Below are 20,039 nucleotides of genomic sequence, written 5' to 3'. Positions count from 1 at the left end.
AGCTTTGTTTCCTTTGGATTTATGTCCTGGGTTTGTTTTCTCCACTTCCAATGATCATTGTATTGGGTGCTTTGCCAGTCCTCACCCCTTTATTCTCCTGGGCATTCTCTCTCCTGCAGGGAATTGATCGCTCTCATTCTTGGGTGAACTCTGCTTACTGTCCAGGCGGTCCGAAATCCGTGCAGCGCCGGACCCAGCCCAGCTCCAACACGGAGCTCAGACAGGTGGCACTCCCCTATACTGTGTTATGCATGTGCCAGCCTCTCTCTGCATGCCCTCTGCACCTGTTTCACCTGTAGCTTTGTAGCCATCTCCTCCTTTATCTGTAACCCATTGTGACATTTTTAGTGTTCGTGCTCAGCTGTACCAAAACCTTCAGGTCCCCAAGAGTTATATGTTCAGTGAGTTCAGTGACCATCTATGATATGGGCTGCACATAGGGAAAACAATGACTAAGATTGTATTGGTTAGCTCACATATGGATGAAGCTACACCATTTTCATACTTGGCTAAGCAGTCTCTAGGGCAGTGATGGAGAACCTTGGCACCCCAGATGTTTTGGAACTACATTTCCCATGATGCTCATGCACTCTGCAGTGTAGTGGAGCATCATGGGAAATGTAGTTCCAAAACATCTGGGGTGCCAAAGTTCGTCATCACTGCTCTAGGGCCTGCTTACCCTTCTCCATGTTTGTGTATGAAAATGTAGAAGTTTCCATTCATTACTATGGAGATAGGTCAGATGTGTGTGCTGCGTGGAGCATGTGTTTTGTGCGGTAATGCATATTAATCGTATCTATTTTATTCGTTCAACAAAGAATTAGTTGCACTCCAGTGTACATCTATAGTATGCGGCAGCAAACCTTTGTTATATATCACACCAAGGTTCGCTGATGCATATGCTCTTTGCATTACTTTGCATTGCACACTTTTTTTTTCTTGCATTAAAGAGGAACTGCAGCCTGCTCACATCATTTGTAATAGAAACATTTTTGCCATTCCGAAGCTTACCTCCAACCACTTTGCATATTATTTTATATATTCTGTGATTCTGTACTTGCCAAATATGCTGCAGAAATCTCCCTCCACTGAGTCTGGCTGAAGCCATTTTAACTGTGGGCAGCTGAAGCTACTTCCTGGATTTACACAGACACACAGAGGCACACCTCCAGCTCTTATTGGCCCTCTTATGACTCATCCCCCCCTCCCTTCCTGGCAAACTCTCAGGAGAGTGAGAGGGAGAGCTGTGCATGATGTCATAAGCCTAGGCTTTTTACCAGACAAGAAACAGGAAAGGGGGCTGTATAAGGTATTTACTGGCAGAAAAAAAAAAATTACTATCCAAAGTTAAAACAACAAGGGCAGAAGATTTAATAGATGGAAAGATGAAAAAATGACTGAGGTTCCACTTTAAGGTACGTTAACAGGCTATTCAGAAAAGAAAGGACTGCCTAGCACAAATCACCCCAACTCAGCTCACTGCGTTACAGAGGATTTTCACTTTTTCTGAGGATCCCTTTTTAAAGCAAGTGTCAGTTTTTCTGTAGTTTATTCTGCATGTCATATGGTTGTCATTCATCTGTCTTTCTTGTTTCTAACCCCTCCATGTTTCCCACTTCCACCTTCTCTTCCATTTACCATCAAACGCTTCTACGGCCACCTTTTAACTTCTCCATAGAACAATGAGAGAAGTCCAAATCGCATGTCCACCTACGTGGAGGGGGAAGTGTCCTCCACCCAGCCTCGCCTCACTGCTAAAAAGGTATTTACTCTGCCTGTTTGATGCGTGTTCTAGTTTACTGTAGCTTAGGTCTTTATAATGATGTTGAATTAGGACTGGAGAGTTCCAGTAGCCAGGTAGCCAAGGCTGCTAAAAAAAAAAAAAAAAAAAAACACAACTGGCAACTAACTTTATTAAACCTTCCTGTTGCAGAGAATTAAAGAACAAATGTGTTTTTAAGTAAGATCTAACTAGTCATCAATACCGCATGTGGGCTTTACCCATTCACTTGCCTGTTTATAAAACTCTTATCTGTTACTAATATGATATGTGTTATTAGAGTAAGTTTCTTATTTTCATGTTTAACTTTCAAAAGTTCAAATCAATGTTGGTAACAAATAATGACAAGCAGTAGGATGTACTGTGTTACTGAAAATAAGACCTAACCCGAAAATAAGACCTATCTCGAATTTCTAGGATGGCTTCAATATAAGCCCTGCCCCGAAAATAAGCCCTAGTTAAAGTCCTTGTAAAATCATGTAATCTACGCTGTAAAAGGATTATATAATCTCCAGTGTGTGTCTTTATGTAACATTATTGTAGAAAATACCTTATTTACAGCGCCGCAGAGTGCTCATGTGACCCGCTGGAGCTCTCCCCCCGGCTGATGTAAGCAGCCCCGCCCTCTGCAGTGCTCGGAGCAGGGCTAACGTCATTGGGGATCAAGGCCCCCCTCTGCAGTGCTCGGGGCAGGGCTAATGTCGGTGGGGATCTCGGCCCCCCTCTGCAGTGCTCAGAGCAGGGCTAACATCATTGGGGTCTCGGCCCCCCTCTGCAGTGCTCGGAGCAGGGCTAACGTCATTGAGGTCTCTGCCCCCCTCTGCAGTGCTCGGAGCAGGGCTAACATCGGTGGGGATCTCGGCCCCCCTCTGCAGTGCTCGGAGCAGGGCTAAGGTCGGTGGGGATCTCGGCCCCCCTCTGCAGTGCTCGGAGCGGGGAAGAAGAGCTCCGGCTAGTCATTTGAGTGCCCAGCAGCGCTGTAAATAAGGTATTTTCTACAATGTTACATAAAGACAAACACTGGACATTATATAATCCATTTACAGAGCGGATTAAATGATTTTACAAGGACTTTAACTAGGGTTTATTTTGGGGATTACAGAGATGCTGACTCCTGAGCTGACAGGGGAGAGGGAGAGAGAAGACAGTATAAATAAGACATCCCCTGAAAATAAGCCCTAATGCATTTTTTGTAGCCAAAATGAATATAAGACACAGGAGGAGCTATGTGACATGGAGTCTTTTGTTCCCATCACAGGGTGACACCACCCAGGAGGAGCTATGTGACATGGAGTCTTTCCATGACACCACCCAGAAGAAGCTATATAACATGGTCTTTGCCCCTCCCATTACAGGGTGACCTGGCATTTGTTCCTCCAACCACAGGGTGACACAGACAGGTGAAGCTATGTAACGAGCAGTCGGTCCCTCCCACCTTAGGGTGACACCACCCAGGAGGAGCTTTGTGATATGAAGTCTGTCCTCCCACCACAGGGTGACACAGACAGGGGGAGCTATGTGACATGAAGTGTGTCATTGTGACACGGCTAGGTATCACATGAGTGTTAGGAAGTATTTGATGCTGGTGGATTTATTCTTTATGGCTGACTGTTGCTTGTTGTCTAGCTGTTGCATGAAGAATTGGCCCTACAGTGGGTGGTGAGCGCCAGTCCAGTGCGAGAAGCGGCTCTGAGTCAAGCTTGGTTCTTCTTCCAGCTCATGGTAAGTGGAGGGATAATAGGAGAACACAAGGGGCAAACCAAGATAGTGTCTGCCACGTATGTGATGGACAGAAGGAGGGGAATTTGTCTTTGTGTAATGTGGTTCCTCATACAAACTTAGCCTTACCACAAACCTGTTCAAAACACGTCGGAGCCTCTTTAAAGGAGAAGTACAGCCAAAGCTCGTTTGATCACAAGAGTTTAGTTCATTCTGCACTTCTGTGACCCATTTTCAGCAGACAGCTAGAAGTCACCGGTCCAGGCTTGGGAAAGATTGCGACCATATGGCCAGGATCTGCCCACATGCCTGGGCCAGCACCCAGCTCAGCCTCCCAGCGAGCCGCTGAGAGGCTGAGCTGGCCTCTCCTGCCCCCTCCACGGACCAGCGATCCAGTGCGGGAGGGGGCAGAGCAGAGAGAGGTGACTGATAGTCACTAGCTATCTGTTCAGGGAGAACTGAGCGATCGGTGGTGTTTGATCTCTCGGTTGTCAGTGTTAGAGCCAGCAAAGGACAGGTGTAGCATGGGACCGATGCTGCATCCACCTAGGTAAATATGATTCTGAAACAAAAACTAATTCCCATACTTCTCTTTTAGCCTGGGTTTACACTGATGCAAATTTACAGCGGGTTTGATGTGTTTAGGAACACACAGATTCACAGGTCATGTAAAAAGTATAGTATTACATGGCTTTGGTTCACATCTATGCGTTGCGAATTTGGTGCGAGAAAAAAGGGCCCTGTGCATGTTGACTGCAAGTGCGATGCAAATCCCTATGGTGCAGTGTCAATTTTATCTTCATAGGCTTCAATTCAACGTGCAGTAAACTCGCAGCACAAATCTGACATCTCTGCGAATTGTTCACTGTCTGCCTCCTGAAATTCGCGGTAAATTTGCGGTAGAATATCGGTAAATTCGCACCTGTCTACCTCAAAATGCAAGGCAAATTCGCACCTCACACAGGACAAAGAAAAGGATGAAATTTGCAGTACATCTCGTCGCAGTAATGTGAGCCTAGGCTCAATCACGAGTTCCTCCTTTCACTTCAACACAGCCGTCCTCCAGCTTTGGCAGCGGGTTGTTCCTCAGTGCTGTATTGTGGGAAGGAGCTGCCCCCCTACTCTTCCCATATCTCAGAAGAAGAAGAAGGTGGGACTGCATTGAGAGTTTGCAGCAGTGTTTAGAAACAAATTGTAAAATAAAAAACAAACATATTCAAATAAAATTTTGCTGAGTTATTTTACTTTTGGTGGTCATCATTCTTTTTGTATTATTATTATTATTATTTTTATTTTTATGATTCTACAGACGTTATATATACAGTATCTCACAAAAAATGAGTACACCCCTCCCATTTTTGTAAATATTTTATTATATCTTTTCATGTGAAGAAATGACACAGCTTGTATAACAGTGTAAATTTGCTGTCCCCTCAAAATAACTCAACACACAGCCATTAATGTCTAAACCACTGGCAGCAAAAGTAAATACACCCCTAAGTCCATATTGGGCCCAAAGTGTCAATATTTTGTGTGGCCACCATTTTTTTCCAGCACCGCCTTAACCCTCTTGGGCATGGAGTTCACCAGAGCTTCACAGGTTGCCACTGGAGTCCTCTTCCACTCCTCCATGATGACATCACGGAGCTGGTGGATGTTAGAGACCTTGCGCTCCTCCACCTTCTGTTTGAGGATGCACCACAGATGATCAATAGGGTTTAGGTCTGGAGACATGCTTGGCCAGTCCATCACCTTTACTCTCAGCTTCTTTAGCAAGGCAGTGGTCATCTTGGAGGTGTGTTTGGGGTCGTTATCATGTTGGAATACTGCCCTGCGGCCCAGTCTCTCAAGAGGGGATCATGCTCTGCTTCAGTATGTCACAATACATGTTGGCATTCATGGTTCCCTCAATGAACTGTAGCTCCCCAGTGCCAGCAGCACTCATGCAGCCCCTGACCATGACACTCCCACCACCATGCTTGACTGTAGGCAAGACACACTTGTCTTTGTACTCCTCACCTGGTTGCCACCACACACGCTTGACACCATCTGAACCAAATAAGTTTATCTTGGTCTCATCAGACCACAGGACATGGTCCCAGTAATCCATGTCCTTAGTCTGCTTGTCTTCAGCAAACTGTTTGCAGGCTTTCTTGTGCATCATCTTTAGAAGAGGCTTCCTTCTGGGATGACAGCCATGCAGACCAATTTGATGCAGTGTGCAGCGTATGGTCTGAGCACTGACAGGCTGACCCACCACCCCTTCAACCTCTGCAGAAATGGTGCCAGCACTCATACGTCTATTTCCCAAAGACAATCTCTGGATATGACGCTGAGCACGTGCACTCAACTTCTTTGGTCGACCATGGCGAGGCCTGTTCTGAGTGGAACCTTAAACCACTGTATGGTCTTGGCCACCGTACTGCAGCTCAGTTTTGGGGTCTTGGCTATCTTCTTATAGCCTAGGCCATCTTTATGTAGAGCAACAATTCTTTTTTTCAGATCCTCAGAGTTCTGTGCCATGAGGTGCCATGTTGAACTTCCAGTGACCAGTATGAGAGAGTGAGAGCGATAACACCAAATTTAACACACCTGCTCCCCATTCACACCCGAGACCTTGTAACACTAATGAGTCACATGACACAGGGGAGGGAAAATGGCTAATTGGGCCCAATTTGGACATTTTTACTTAGGGGGGTGCTCACTTTTGTTGCCAGCGTTTTAGACATTAATGGCTGCATGTTGAGTTATTTTGAGGGGACAGCAAATTTACACTGTTATACAAGCTGTACACTCACTACTTTACATTGTAGCAAAGTGTCATTTCTTTAGTGTTGTCACATGAAAAGATAAAATAATTTAAAAAATGTGAGGGGTGTACTCACTTTTGTATCAGATTCATTAATTATGTCTGTTTTACCCATCCTCAGACAAAGAGCATGTCTCTGCACCTCCATAACTCCGAGCGACTAGACGCACCCAGAAAGCAACGTTTCCCGGAGAGATTTGTGGATGATATATCCGCCCTCGTGTGCAATGTCTGTACGGAGATCGCCAGCCGATACCTCAAGGTTCTAAACATTCCAATCATTGTTTTTTATTTTTTCTTTCTTTTTTCCCCTTTCCTTAGTATATATTTGCATATAACTTTTTTTAGATTCAGTAAGTCTTCATGAAAAGTTTTATAAACAATACAAACAATCATAGGATGAATTCAGAGGTATGTATTATTGTGCAATAAACAAAGGCAAGATCTGAGTGCATATACATGGTGCTGTATATTGTCGATATACGAGCTGGATGATCCTGTAAGGCAAAATAAGATAGACCAGGCATTGTGTAGCACCCTGTATTGTATATATTGACTTGTGTGTTAAAGGGTCAGGTGAGAATTCCATATTTAAGGTCTTTTAGCAGCCAGCAATGTACAGAAGCATTGGATTTCTCACACCTAATAAACATATTCTGAGTCATGGAGGGGAGGGGGGATCCCGAACCTGATAATCATGCAAATCATTTAATTACTGGATAGTGAAAGCGCCATACTGGGATTCAAGAAGTGAGATCCCTAACCTTGGTGGGGTGGTGTTGAAAGAATTTCTTCCTCCTATAGGGCAAAATTGGCAACAATCTGGCCCATAGGAATTGTGATAGCCTCTACTAGATGGATTCCAGTCATTTCCCAATCATGTGTAACTATATATACGTCTTTCTCCCTGGACAGGATACTGAGCTGGCTGAACGCCTGAACAGCAGTCTTGCTTTCTTCCTCAATGATCTTTTGTCCATGATGGATCGTGGCTTTGTGTTTCTCCTCATACGCTCATATTATAAACAGGTAAATACATAGTAGAATCAATGGAATTTATCATATTCATTAGTCTTTTCCTATTAACCACTTAAGGGCCGGGCCTATTTTTCAGACTCTTTTTTTTTTACAAGCTAAAAACTGTTTTTTTTGGCTAGAAAATTACTTAGAACCCCCAAACATTATACATTTTTTTTTCTAACACCCTAGAGAATAAAATGGCAGTCGTTGCAATACTTTCTGTCACACCGTATTTGCGCATCGGTCTTACAAGCGCACTTTTTTTTTTAAAAATACACTTTTTTGAATTAAAAAATAAGACAACAGTAAAGTTAGCCCATTTTTTTTTTATATTGTGATAATAATGTTACGCCGAGTAAATTGATACCCAACATGTCACGCTTCAAAATTGCGCCCGCTCGTGGAATGGTGACAAACTTTTATCCTTAAAAATCTCCATAAGCGACATTTATAAAATTCTACAGGTTGCGTGTTTTGCGTTACAGAGGAGGTCTAGGGCTAAAATTATTGCTCTCGCTCTACCGATCGCGGCGATACCTTACATGTGTGGTTTGAACACCATTTTCATATGCGGGCGCTATTCACGTATGCGTTCGCTTCTGCACGCAAGCTCGGCGGGACTGGGTACGTTTAAACAATGTTTTTATTTTTTTATTTTTACACTGTTTTAAGAAAAAAAAATTGTGTCACTTTTATTCCTATTACAAGGAATATAAACATCCCTTGTAATAGAAAAAAGCATGACAGGACCTTTTAAATATGAGATCTGGGGTCAAAAAGACCTCAGATCTCATATTTGGACTTAAATGCAAAAAAAAAAAAAAAAAAATTTTTGTCATTTTGAAAAAATGACATAAAAAAAATGTGCCTTTAAGAAGTATGGGCGGAAGTGACGTTTTGACGTCACTTCCGCCCAGCTATGGTATGGAGACGGGTGGGGGCCATCTTGGCCTCACTCGTCTCCATACCTAGCAAGGAGACAGACGCAATCGCCGCTGCCGACGGCTCCGGTAAGCGGCGGAGGGCACCAGATCGTGGCGGGAGGGGGCCTCTCCCGCCACCGATAAAAGTGATCTTGCGGCGAATCCGCTGCAGAGACCACTTTTATTTTGTAGCCGACCGCCAGCCGAACACGGGGATACCGGGGTTATGGCAGCTAGCTGCTGCCATAACGATACCCGTCCCCGAAGTAGGGACGTACATCGGCGTGCAGCGGTCGGCAAGTGGTTAAAGAGTTATTTAATAGAACTTCTTAGAAATTTGTCCAGCCCTCTCTAAAAACTATAAACATTTTAAATTGTTCAGCTCACTGTGTATGTGTTTGTATGTGTGTTTGTAGATTAAAACAAACTGGGCAGCGCTAAATAAAGATGAATAATACCCTTGCTATAGGTGTAGGCCATTTACATACCTTATGAAGCCTGACTGGAATACTCCCAGGACGTTGCTAAGTGAGGCCTAGTCATTACTGCTCACCTCCACCATCACTGGAGTGAGCTCTTTCTGTGATTCTCACATACCCTTTCTCTCCCCTGATGCAGTAGCTCTGAACTCAGCATTTGAGATCTCACTCCTGTGATGGTGGAGGTGAGCAGTAATGACTAGGCCTCACTTATTAACGTCCTGGGATCCACAGCTAGAGCTCTCCAATCAGCAGGGAGCATGAGCTTTGGTGATTGTAGAACTTTAGGCCTGGCTCAAAAGAGGGCATTTTGGACCTCTTCAGAGGGACCACTGCTTCTACACAGAGAGCAAGGGTCCTTCTGCAGCGCTGGCGGAAGACAGGCTTTTCTACTCAGGATGTAGCTGCTTAAAAAGAAAAAAAAAAAATTGTAAGACTTTACAGGCCTTTTCTGTTTATGTCCCTGAAATGTATTTTGCTGATTTAAGTTGGAAATTAATTTCTCCTTTTAAAAGCATCATTTTTAAACCGATTTTTATGCATTATGTATGACACTTCCTATGTCTTCTGTTTTACAGATAAACAATAAATTGTCAAAGGCCCAGAACCCGAATGTGCTAATCTCTCTGCGTATGGATTTTATCCGCATCGTGTGCTCGCATGAACACTACGTCCCCTTGAACCTGCCCTGCAGCCGCCTGTCACCCCCCAATTCACCCTCGCCCTCCATCTCTTCCACCACATCTCAGGTACTATGGTGCTAACTTAAACAGAACACCAGTCAGAATGAATTTCTTCTTGTTGGAGGAGAGGCAGGGGGTCCTCCTTTCATCAACAGCCAGGGAACTTTGCTAAAAGGCAAGCAGCTATTGTTAGTTGCCTAAATATGTTCTGCTTTTTTTCATATTGAGAATCCCCCAGTAGGCATGCCATGTGGTATTTCTGTGCTTTGCACCATCTAGTGCAGTGGTTCTCAACTCCGGCCCTCAGGCCCACTAACAGGCCAGAATTTAAGTATTACCTTGGGGAGATGCAGACTAGAATACTGCAATCACTGAGCAGCAAATTATATCACCTGTGATGTATTTCAGTTATCTTGCAAACCTGGCCTGTTAGTGGGTCCCAAGGACAGGGGTTGAGAACCACTGCTCTAGTGGTTTCTTCATTGGAAGATAAGAAGAACTCAAAGATCCCTATGCCAGTGCTGTAGCTTCCTTTTAAACCCTCTGTCTGTTGTAGCTATACTAGGACTTGGGGGGATTTCTCCACTGGGGTCCTAAACAGAGATTTTAAAACGGGGTCACAGTGGTCACTAGAGCTGCACAATTAATCGTTAAAAAATCGTGATCTCGATTCAACCCCCACTGATGATCTATATTGCAGAGTTTGCCGATTCTTTCATATAACAAGTGGAGAGACTTATCTGCTTGCTCAGCTGTCAAAAGAAAACATACGGGTGGTCTGCCAAGTTTTTAAATGGAAACATTGTAACTAAGGCCCCTTTCACACGATCGGACCATTCAGGTCCGCCTGTCAGTTTTGACGGCGGACCTGTACGGGGGCTCCATGTTAGCCTATGGAGCGACAGATGTCAGCGGAGACATGTCCGCTGACATCCGACCCGGTCCGATCCGCTGAAAGCAGACGGATGGCCCTACGTCGGGAACCCGTCGCTATCGGATCGGGAGAGATCTGATGAAAATAGACATGCTGTCCGTTTTCATCCGATCCCTCCATAGGGATCTAAGCCTGACAAGCCCCTCCCCGCTCAGTGAGCAGAGAGGGACCTGTCATCTGCCGGCTCAGCGGAGATCAACGGGGAGATCTCCCGCTGATCCGGCGGACTCCGTGGAAGTGGAGTCAGCCTCGTGTGAATGAGGCTTAACTCTTCCTTTTTCACAACTTGTAAATGCAGGAAAATTAACCACAAGTCTAAATCGTTTTCTGACACATGTTTCTTAAGTTAAAATCAATATTTTTTGCTAGAAAATTACTTGGAAACCCCAAACATTATATATATTTTAGCAGAAACCCTAGGGAATAAAATGTCAATTGCTGCAATATTTTATGTCGCACTGTATTTGCCCAGTGGTCTTTCAAACGCAATTTTTTGGGAAAAAATAAATTTCAACGAATAAAAAAAAAAAAAGAAACAGTAAAGTTAGCTCTTTTTTTTTTTTTTTTGTTGTTTTAATGTGAAAGATGATGTGACGCCGCGAGAATTGTGAGAGAATCGTGATCTGTCTTCTAAGCAAAAAAAATCACGATTCTCATTTTAGCCAGAATCGTGCAGCTCTAGTGGTCACAAATTTTCTTCTGATACTGGGGTGCCCATAGGCCCTCCACACACCAAGTTAAATTTGATCTTTGCTGTGCCGTAATACTACCTGAACCACTAAAGTACCAGCCTGTAATACCCCCTTCATCACCGGGCCATTTGTTCAGCTTTTAGTGTTGTGATAGTTTGGCTGACAATTACTCTGTCACACTACGCTTTACCCTAATGAGTTTTATATCATTTTTTGAGACAGAGCATTCTTTTGGTGGTGTTTAATAACCACTGGGTTTTTTTTTTAATTTCTTTTTACTATAAAAGAAAAAAAGACCATAAAAAATAAATGTTTCCCTTTCTGTTAAAATACAAATGCCAGAATAGCATGGAAATCCCAGAATGACCCCTTTTTGGAAAGCAGACAACCCAAGGTGAATTCATTGTTTGCCATCATTTTTTGGAAATGCAGAAATGTGCCGGTACTAAAGGCGATAACATGGAACTTGAGAATGGCGCACTAAATACAATAATGTACAGCTCATACACAGAGGAAAGAGCCAGTGAAGGGGTTAATGTACCGGTCACATATAGGGCAGGATGGAGATGAAGGGGTTATTGTTTAGTAGGGGCTGGATAAGGGAGGTGAAGGGTTAATTTGCAGGTCACTAGGGAGTGGGAAAAGTATGTATGTGTAAAAGAGGAGCGGGGTGGGGCTAGAAAGGGTTAAAAAAAATATATATATGAGACATTGCAGCAGAATGAATGGATCAGCAGCTGAAGTCGCTGATCCGTTCATTCTGTGCCCATTTATTTTTAAGTAGCCAATCTCTCGCCTTCCCCTGTTGTAAGGAGGAGGGATCAGCATTGTAAATAGTATTATGTAATCGCTGTGATGACCGATCAGTGATCGCATGGTATCTAACCCCTGGAATTGGCTGGGCACAGTGTCTCTATATGTATTCAGCCTTTTAATGATGGCTGGGTACATAAGGGATCTCCCGGCGGATCGGTGGCCTGATGGCTAATTATCCAGTACTGGGTACATAAATGGCCACCTATCTTCCGTTGAAAAGCCTAATGTGGTACATAAGGATTTAAAGAAGCCCTTTTTAGAACTTTACAAGGCCAAAGATGAGCATTTTGAGAGAGTCAAAGTAGCACAGAGTAGAGAAGAGATCATCCAACAGGGGACACTTCTTCAGGTGTCGGTTGTCTTCACGGTATGTTTCTCACTTCGGAGTGATTCTCTTTCTCTTCCCGTGGTGTGTATCCAGGACAGGAAATGAAGAGAAGTCTTCCCATAGGGACACAGACAGCAAACATTTGAATGGGAGCTTTTAAAAAAAATGGCTTTACGTAAACTTTGTGTAGTAAGGACTGTGGGAAGCTGTATTAAAAATTCTTTGTAATGGTTCCTCTCTTTCTCTGTCCTTCAGAGCTCTATGCTTTCCAGCCCAGCCCAGGACAAGACCATCACTAATATGTTTGAGCTGTCAGTGCCGTTCAGACAGCAGCACTACCTGTCGGGCCTGATCCTGACTGAGCTCGCCCTGATACTGGAGCCTGATGTGGAAGGGTGAGTTCCAGTGTCCATTTACTGTCCTGTCTCTGCTCTCATCCTAGGATGGCAGCATTACTGCTTGTGTATCAGTTGTTGCTGCCCACCATTCTTAATATGGCTATTCTTATCTCATTTCTTACCTACCTGCTGCCGCACCTGAATGGTAGGACTACCAATCATTACAGTGACACAATTAGATTTAATGAAATGTCACATAAGAGTAATATGAGCGCTGCCAATGTTGAACTCTTCTAGTTGACTAGCTGCCATGATGACCTTCAGTGCTTTAGGGCTTCAGTGCTCGAAGTCTCTGACCTTAAACAAGTATGCAGATAAGAACTTCAAATTTTTCCCAATTTGTAGTTTTATTCCGAATTTATTTAAATGACTGCCCCAGATCGGTTGTGAGAAAATATGGCCAATGCCATTATTGCCCTAAAGGAGAAGTACAGCCAAAGCTCATTTGGCTGTACTTCTGTGGATCACAAAAGTGCAGTTGGTTCTGCACTCCTGTGACCCATTTTCAGCTGACAGCGGGCTGAAGTCACAGAGCCAGTCTAGGCTCGGGCAAAATCGCGACAATAAAGTCGGGATCTGCCCACATGTCTGGACCAGCACCCGGCTCAGCCTCGCAGCGAGCCACTGAGAGCCTGAGCCGACCTCTCCCGCCCCTACTACAGCTCAGCACTCCAGTGAGCACAGTGGGGGCAGGGCAGAGCCAGTGACTGACAGTCACCAGCTCTCTGCTCACGGAGCTGTGAGAACCCAGCGATCAACAGTGTTTGATCGCTTGGCTCTCAGTGTTTGAGCCGGTGGGGGACAGATGCAGCATCCACCTAGATAAGTATGAATCTGCAAATGAATCTTTTAATGAAAATGCCTGTCTGGCTGTCATGCTTGACCCTTTTTCTTTAATGCTTTGAGCCACTTACCCAAAACAGGTATTCAGATCAGTATTTCTGTTTTTTCCTTGGCTGTTATGGTGAGCATATATGAAACTTTGGGTCTCTGCTATGTCCGGTAAAACCCACTGTGGGTGCAGGCTGGGTGAAAAGTCTGTCCTAAATCTGTACAACCAGAAAAAATATCCTAACCATGCAAGCCCATTTGTCCCACAAGTGATAGCAGACTTAATCCAGCTCAGTCTAAGCCACACCCACTGACACATTTCGCCACTCACGCAGGGCCTAATCATGGAGGTTAGGGTAAAACGCGTCAAGGCTTTGGCTTAGACAGAGCTTGACTGCGGCTGCAATCACTTGCAGGACATATGAACTTGCACGGTGCGCCATTTGTGATATTTTCTCTTCTTATGGTGAGCATACTTGTTTCAGGTCAGTGGCTCGGTAAGTATCGCAAATATAGGGGGGGCATAACCACTCAGCAACCAGCATTTCCATGTCTGCAACTGTAGCCCCCAAATTTCTGATATGGCAGATGGATTTTTGTATATAAAATGGAAAATGGTAGTTGAGATCATATTTATTTCAACCCAGGCAGCAAATGTAAGGGTAATAAATAAGGAACGGCAGTCATATACAGTGTTGTACACTGTCATAAATAGTCCAGGTTCTCTCATTTTAGACCACACAGGGCCCTTAGTGGTTATTTTTTATTACTTTCTCTCCCAATGACCACACGTCAAGTGTGATCATTGAGACAGGAAACATCAGAAAATCTTCCCAGTAACGACCCAGGCCACTGCACAAACCTGACAGGTTCCAGCCCTCCTCGTTCTATCAAAATCTAAAATAAAAAGGTTTCAGCTGTATTTCCATTTTACCTGCTCTTACTGTGAAGAACCCCTCTAATAGTAAAGCAATGTTTCGACTGCCATTTAATGTTGATGGGCTTTAATTATTATTATAGGTCCTTAAATAGTGCTGTCAATTTATGCAGCACTTTACCCGTATATATTGTACATTCAGTCCCTGCTCTCAAAAAAGCTAAATATATTTACAAATAAATATGTCCCTAACTCGCATTCATACACGCTAGGGCCAATTTAGACAGGAGCCAATTAACCTACCAGCATGTCTTTGGAGTACCTGGAGGAAACCCACGCAGCACAGAGAGAACATGCAATCTCCAGGTAGGTAATACCGTGGTTAGGATTCGAACCAACAACCCTAGTGCTGCTAGGTGGAAGTGCTAACCGCTTAGCCACTGTGCTGCCCAATATCTCTCATTTATCAGGTCTGGGTTTTCTCCTAATACATGTGTTTGTAGTTGTTCTGTAGAGCACGGAGTACACTGCTGGCTCGATATACAGTGCCTTGAAAAGGTATTAATACCCCTTGAAATTTTCCACATTTTGCCATGTTACAACCAAAAATGTAAATGTATTTTTTTAGGATTTTATGTGATAGACCAACACAAAGTGGCACATAATTGTGAAGGGGAAGGAAAATGATAAATGGTTTTCAACATTTATTTACAAATAAATATGTGAAAAGTGTGGGGTACGTTTGTATTCAGCCCTCCTGAGTCAATACTTTGTAGAACTGCCTTTCACTGCAATTACAGCTGCAAGTCTTTTTGGGGATGTCTCTACCAGCTTTGCACATCTAGAGAGTGAAATGTTTGCCTAGTCTTCTTGGCAAAATAGCTCAATCTCTGTCCGATTGGATGGAGAGCGTCTGTAAACAGCAATTTTCAACTCTTGCCACAGATTCTCAATTGGATTTAGGTCTGGACTTTGACTGGGCCATTCTAAGACATGAATATGCTTTGATCTAAACCATTCCATTGTAGCTCTGGCTGTATGTTTAGTGTCGTTGTCCTGCTGGAAGGTGAACCTCCGCCTCAGTTTCAAGTCTTTTGTAGATTTTCTTCTACGATTGCCCTGTATTTGGCTCCATCCATCGTCCCATTAAATCTGACCAGCTTTCCTGTCCCTGCTGAAGAAAAGCATCCCCACCTCATGATGCTGCCACCACCATGTTTCACGGTGGGGATGGTGTGTTCAGGGTGATATGCAGTGTTAGTTTTCCGCCACACATAGCATTTTGCTTTTAGGCCAAAAAGTAAAATTTTGGTCTCATCTGACCAGAGCACCTTCTTCCACATGTTTGCTGTGTCCCCCACATGGCTTCTTACAAACTACAAATGGGACTTCTTGTGGCTTTCTTCTTGCCACTCTTCCATAAAGGCCAGATTTGTTTGAATGCACGACTAATAGTTGTCCTGGGGACAGATTCTCCCACCTGAGCTGTGGATCTCTGCAGCTCCTCCAGAGTTACCATGGGACTCTTGGCTGCTTCTCTGCTTAATGTTCTCCTTGCCCGGCCTGTCAGTTTAGGTGGACGGCCATGTTTTGGTAGGTTTGCAGTTGGGTCATACTCTTTCCATTTTCGGATGATGGATTGAACAGTGCTCTGTGAGATGTTCAAAGCTTGGGATATTTTTTATAATGTAACCCTGCTTTAATCTTCTCCACAACTTTATCCCTGACCTGTCTGGTGTGTTCCTTGGCCTTCATGATGCTGTTTGTTCACTAAGGTTCTCTAACAAACCTCTGAGGGCTTCAAAGAACAGCTGTATTTATACTGAGATTAAAATACACACAAGTGGACTCTATTTACTAATTAGGTGACTTCTGAAGGCAATTGGTTCTGCTAGATTTTAGTTAGGGGTATCAGAGTAAAGTGGACTGAATACAAATGCACGCCGCACTTTTCAGATATTTATTTGTAAAAAAATTTGAAAAACCATTTATCATTTTCCTTCCACTTCACAATTATGTGCCACTTTGTGTTGGTCTATCACATAAAATCCCAATAAAATACATTTGTTTTTTTGGTTGTAACATGACAAAATGTAGAAAACTTCAAGGGATATGAATGCTTTTTTCAAGGCACTGGAAATGAACTAGGTAGACCTATGTTCTCTTCTTCTCCACACAGGGTGTTTTTCCTGCAGAAGAAAGCCATCAGCACCCTGCACAACCTCCTCTGTAGCCATGACATGGACCCGCGCTACTCCGAGCCCGAGGTCAAGCAGAGAATTTCCCGTCTTTATCTCCCTCTGATTGGCATCGTCATGGAAACTCTCCCTCATCTGTACGACTTCACGGGTGAATATCCATTTAACACACTTTACTGATAAGCCAAGAGGCTGCGATCCAGAGACATGTGTCACCTCCGGGGGGCTGCCAAGCCTTTGACAGATGGATTCCTGGAACCGAGATTCTCAACTCCTTCCAGCTTCCCTCACAGGCCCGATTTCACGGACAAATTGGAGCGGTTATGTTTAAAGGGAACATGTGATTTTTGCTGCTGAAGGTGGACTGTTTATGTATCAATAATAACTTTCCATATATAACATATTAATAACGAAAACAAATATTATTAATAATAGTATTGAAATTTCACCAATGCATCTATGTAAAAAAGTGTCTCTTTAACAGAGCTTAATAGTCTCTTGCTAAGATGAAAAAAACGGGCACAATCAATCCAATCTTGACTCTCCCATAAACAAGGGTCTTCCACATGTAGACGTGTAGTGCTGATCAAACCAAGCAAAGTGATTCCCACCATCGTTCACTTATGCCAGGGATATGCAATTAGCGGACGGACCTCCAGCTGTTGCAAAACTACAAGTCCCATCATGCCTCTGGGTGTCATGCTTGTGGCTGTCAGTGTCTTGCTATGCCTCATGGGACTTGTAGTTCTGCAACAGCTGGAGGTCCGCTAATTGCATATCCCTGACTTATGTTCTCATCTCAGCTGTTGGACCCGCAAACGTGCCGGGTCATACAGTATATTGCTTTCCCTTTAGGCAGGTGCTGCCTTTTAGCCACTTCAAATCTTTCTCTTTTCACTACTCCAAGATGATGAAATGAATTGGGTGTATGGCCCTTTAAGAGATCGTACGTGTATCAATCAATAAAAGGAATATCGGCTTTTATTACAAACGGGGGGCTGTGGCTCCCGCGTCACTTCCGGTTGTGGCAATCAGTCAGTCACCCGGCTCCGCCCAATAATTGTCGTCACGGCCACGTGACTTCCTCAAGGGCCCTTTTATTCAATTCACTTTAATGTGGGAACACATTTTTACTGTATGCAGCCGTTTGCACATTAATAATAATTTTCTGAAGCGTTAGCTCGGAACAACACTTTTCTATAACATGTTATAGTGGATGTAGCCTTTGCGTTTTCAACTTTTTGTGCAACCAGTCCTTGGATTTGTGGTTGTCCTTCATGCAGAATGGTTAAAGGTTTATTTCACCTTTTCCAAAAAATAAATGAAAAGGTGAACTATCACTGTACACCTTGCAGACCGGGAACATCCCGCAAGAGCTGCAGTTTTGGAGTTGCTCTGACCCAGTCGTCTAGCCATTAGAATTTGGCATTTGTCAAAGTCGCTCATATCTTTACACTTTCACATTTTTTCTGCTTTCAATACGTCAGCTTCAGGGACAACTTGTTCACTTGCTGCCTAATGTTTCCAATCAACTTTCATGTGCCCTTGTAATGAGATAATCAATGTTTTTCACTTTACCTGCCAGTGGTCATAATGTTATGGCCTTTCGGTGTTTATATTCAGTATATTTATAGATATAACATATATTTCCTGATTACACAATAAATAACTTTTTTTTTTAAATTCGTTCAGTGTATTGCCATCCAAAGTCTTTTTTGCAATGCATTTTTTGGGGGCCTCTCAGATGCCCTGCCTGGCAGATTGGCTCACTTGTTATACTGTAATATGAGTGTTGTAGGGGTGCTGTGAGTACAATGACTAATAGTCCTGTCCTTTATTAGCAGAGCCACATGCCCAGAGGATGCGTCATGCCTCTTCTATGGCAGACGAAGTTGACTCAGACAGCGGCACCATCAGTCAGACCGTTGCCATGGCAATTGCTGGGTCTCCATTACCAACACCACAGAAGACAACAAATTTCCCTCTCCCGCCAGCTGTGAGTGGAGAGCCTATTCCTAACCCTTATTGTTCTCTATATTCCTTTTATTGCAATGTTATCTTCATGTGTATGTTGAAATTTGTTTGTTTGTTACAGATTTGGGTAGATCAGTCTTTCTCATCTAGGGTTCCCCCAGAGGTTGCTAGGGGTTTACTTGTGCAATAAACAATTTCTGCCTGTTAGAATAATACCCACTGAAATCAGTGATCTTTTTAGCTATCTGTAGGGGGACATTCTTCTCATTGACTACCAATGTAAGGAGAATTCTTCCCACTGACCACCAATGTAAGGAGCATTCTTCCCATTGATCACCAATGTAAGGAGCATTCTTCCCACTGATCACCAATGTAAGGAGCATTCTTCCCTCTGGCCTCTATTGTAAGGAGCATTCTTCCCACTGACCACCAATGTAAGGAGCATTCTTCCCACTAATGTAAGGAGTATTCTTCCCACTGACCACCAATGTAAGGAGCATTCTTCCCACTGACCACCAATGTAAGGAGCATTCTTCCCACTGACCACCAATGTAAGGAGCATTCTTCCCACTAATGTAAGGAGTATTCTTCCCACTGACCACCAATGTAAGAAGCATTCTTCCCACTGATCACCAATGTAAGGAGCATTCCTCCCACTGACCACTAATGTAAGGAGCATTCTTCCCACTAATGTAAGGAGCATTCTTCCCACTAATGTAAGGAGCATTCTTCCCACTGACCACCAATCTAAGGAGCATTCTTCCCATTGATTACCAATGTAAGGGACATTCTTCCCATTGACCACCAATGTAAGGAGCATTCATCACACTAATGTACTGTAAGCTATAGTAATTATTAGCAGGGGTTCCTGAGACCATAAAGTTACTTTAAGGGTTCCTCGATATTAAAAAAAAAAGTTGAGAGACTCTGGTAGGTGCTGGGTTACTAATCAGTCTTAAATTAAGTTTAAATTAAAGGCCAATTCCAGCCAAAACTTGTTTTTTAACCTTGTATAGAGGTGGAAGGATTTGAACTGTGAGGTTTTCAATGCTCTGTTTGTCCCAGTGGAGATTAGATGGCCTGTCACTTGTACAGGAAGCGATCTTTCCCCAGTAGGGACAAAGACAGCAGTTAAATCCTGACAGACTGACAGTCACTAGCTCTCTGCTCATGGAGCACTGAGAACTGAGCGATCAGTAGTGTTTGATCGCTTGGTTCTCAGTCTTAGAACCAGGGGTCGCACATGCAGCATCAGAGCAATGCTGCATCCACCTAGGTAAGTATGATTTAAAAAAAAAAAGGGAACCAAAAAAAACCTGGAAGATGATTGGTTTCTATGCAGAGCTGGACCAGATTTTGCACTCTCCAGTTTTAGAAAAATCCCGCCCCCCCCCCCCATGAGTTCTTGCAGTGAACTTTGAAATCTGGCAATTGTGCAGATTTTCAAAAGCAGACAGTCATTATTCTTCACACTGGCAGGCTTTAAAAAAAAAAAAGTTAAAATGTCTATAAAGTGAAGCTAAAACATCCTTTCCTTCTCTCTCATTAGCCTATGCGTACCAGTGGTGTGCTCTCTGT

General features: G+C 43.6%; 1 protein-coding gene across 7 annotated transcripts in view; it reads left to right on the top strand.

Annotated features, from left to right (window-relative positions):
- DOCK6 (dedicator of cytokinesis 6) overlaps window positions 1-20,039 on the top strand; it is a 299,047-nt gene that overhangs the window by 221,507 nt on the left and 57,501 nt on the right. For 3 of the 7 annotated variants that reach the window (XM_073622617.1, XM_073622620.1, XM_073622619.1), the window contains exons 23-32: window positions 120-224; window positions 1,679-1,762; window positions 3,407-3,502; window positions 6,430-6,570; window positions 7,224-7,337; window positions 9,309-9,479; window positions 12,439-12,578; window positions 16,469-16,638; window positions 18,329-18,483; window positions 20,011-20,039. The exon at window positions 20,011-20,039 is cut by the window's right edge and continues 154 nt beyond it. In XM_073622617.1, the coding sequence (XP_073478718.1) occupies window positions 120-224; window positions 1,679-1,762; window positions 3,407-3,502; window positions 6,430-6,570; window positions 7,224-7,337; window positions 9,309-9,479; window positions 12,439-12,578; window positions 16,469-16,638; window positions 18,329-18,483; window positions 20,011-20,039 (1,205 nt within the window). The remainder of the gene's footprint in view (window positions 1-119; window positions 225-1,678; window positions 1,763-3,406; window positions 3,503-6,429; window positions 6,571-7,223; window positions 7,338-9,308; window positions 9,480-12,438; window positions 12,579-16,468; window positions 16,639-18,328; window positions 18,484-20,010) is intronic. The other 4 variants (XM_073622618.1, XM_073622622.1, XM_073622621.1 and 1 more) reach the window with 4 other exon arrangements.

The sequence above is a fragment of the Aquarana catesbeiana genome, linkage group LG03 (assembly GCF_042186555.1).
Source record: "Aquarana catesbeiana isolate 2022-GZ linkage group LG03, ASM4218655v1, whole genome shotgun sequence".
Taxonomy (NCBI): domain Eukaryota; kingdom Metazoa; phylum Chordata; class Amphibia; order Anura; family Ranidae; genus Aquarana; species Aquarana catesbeiana.
Note: the sequence above shows the minus strand (reverse complement) of the source record. Positions and strands in the feature narration are given on the sequence as shown.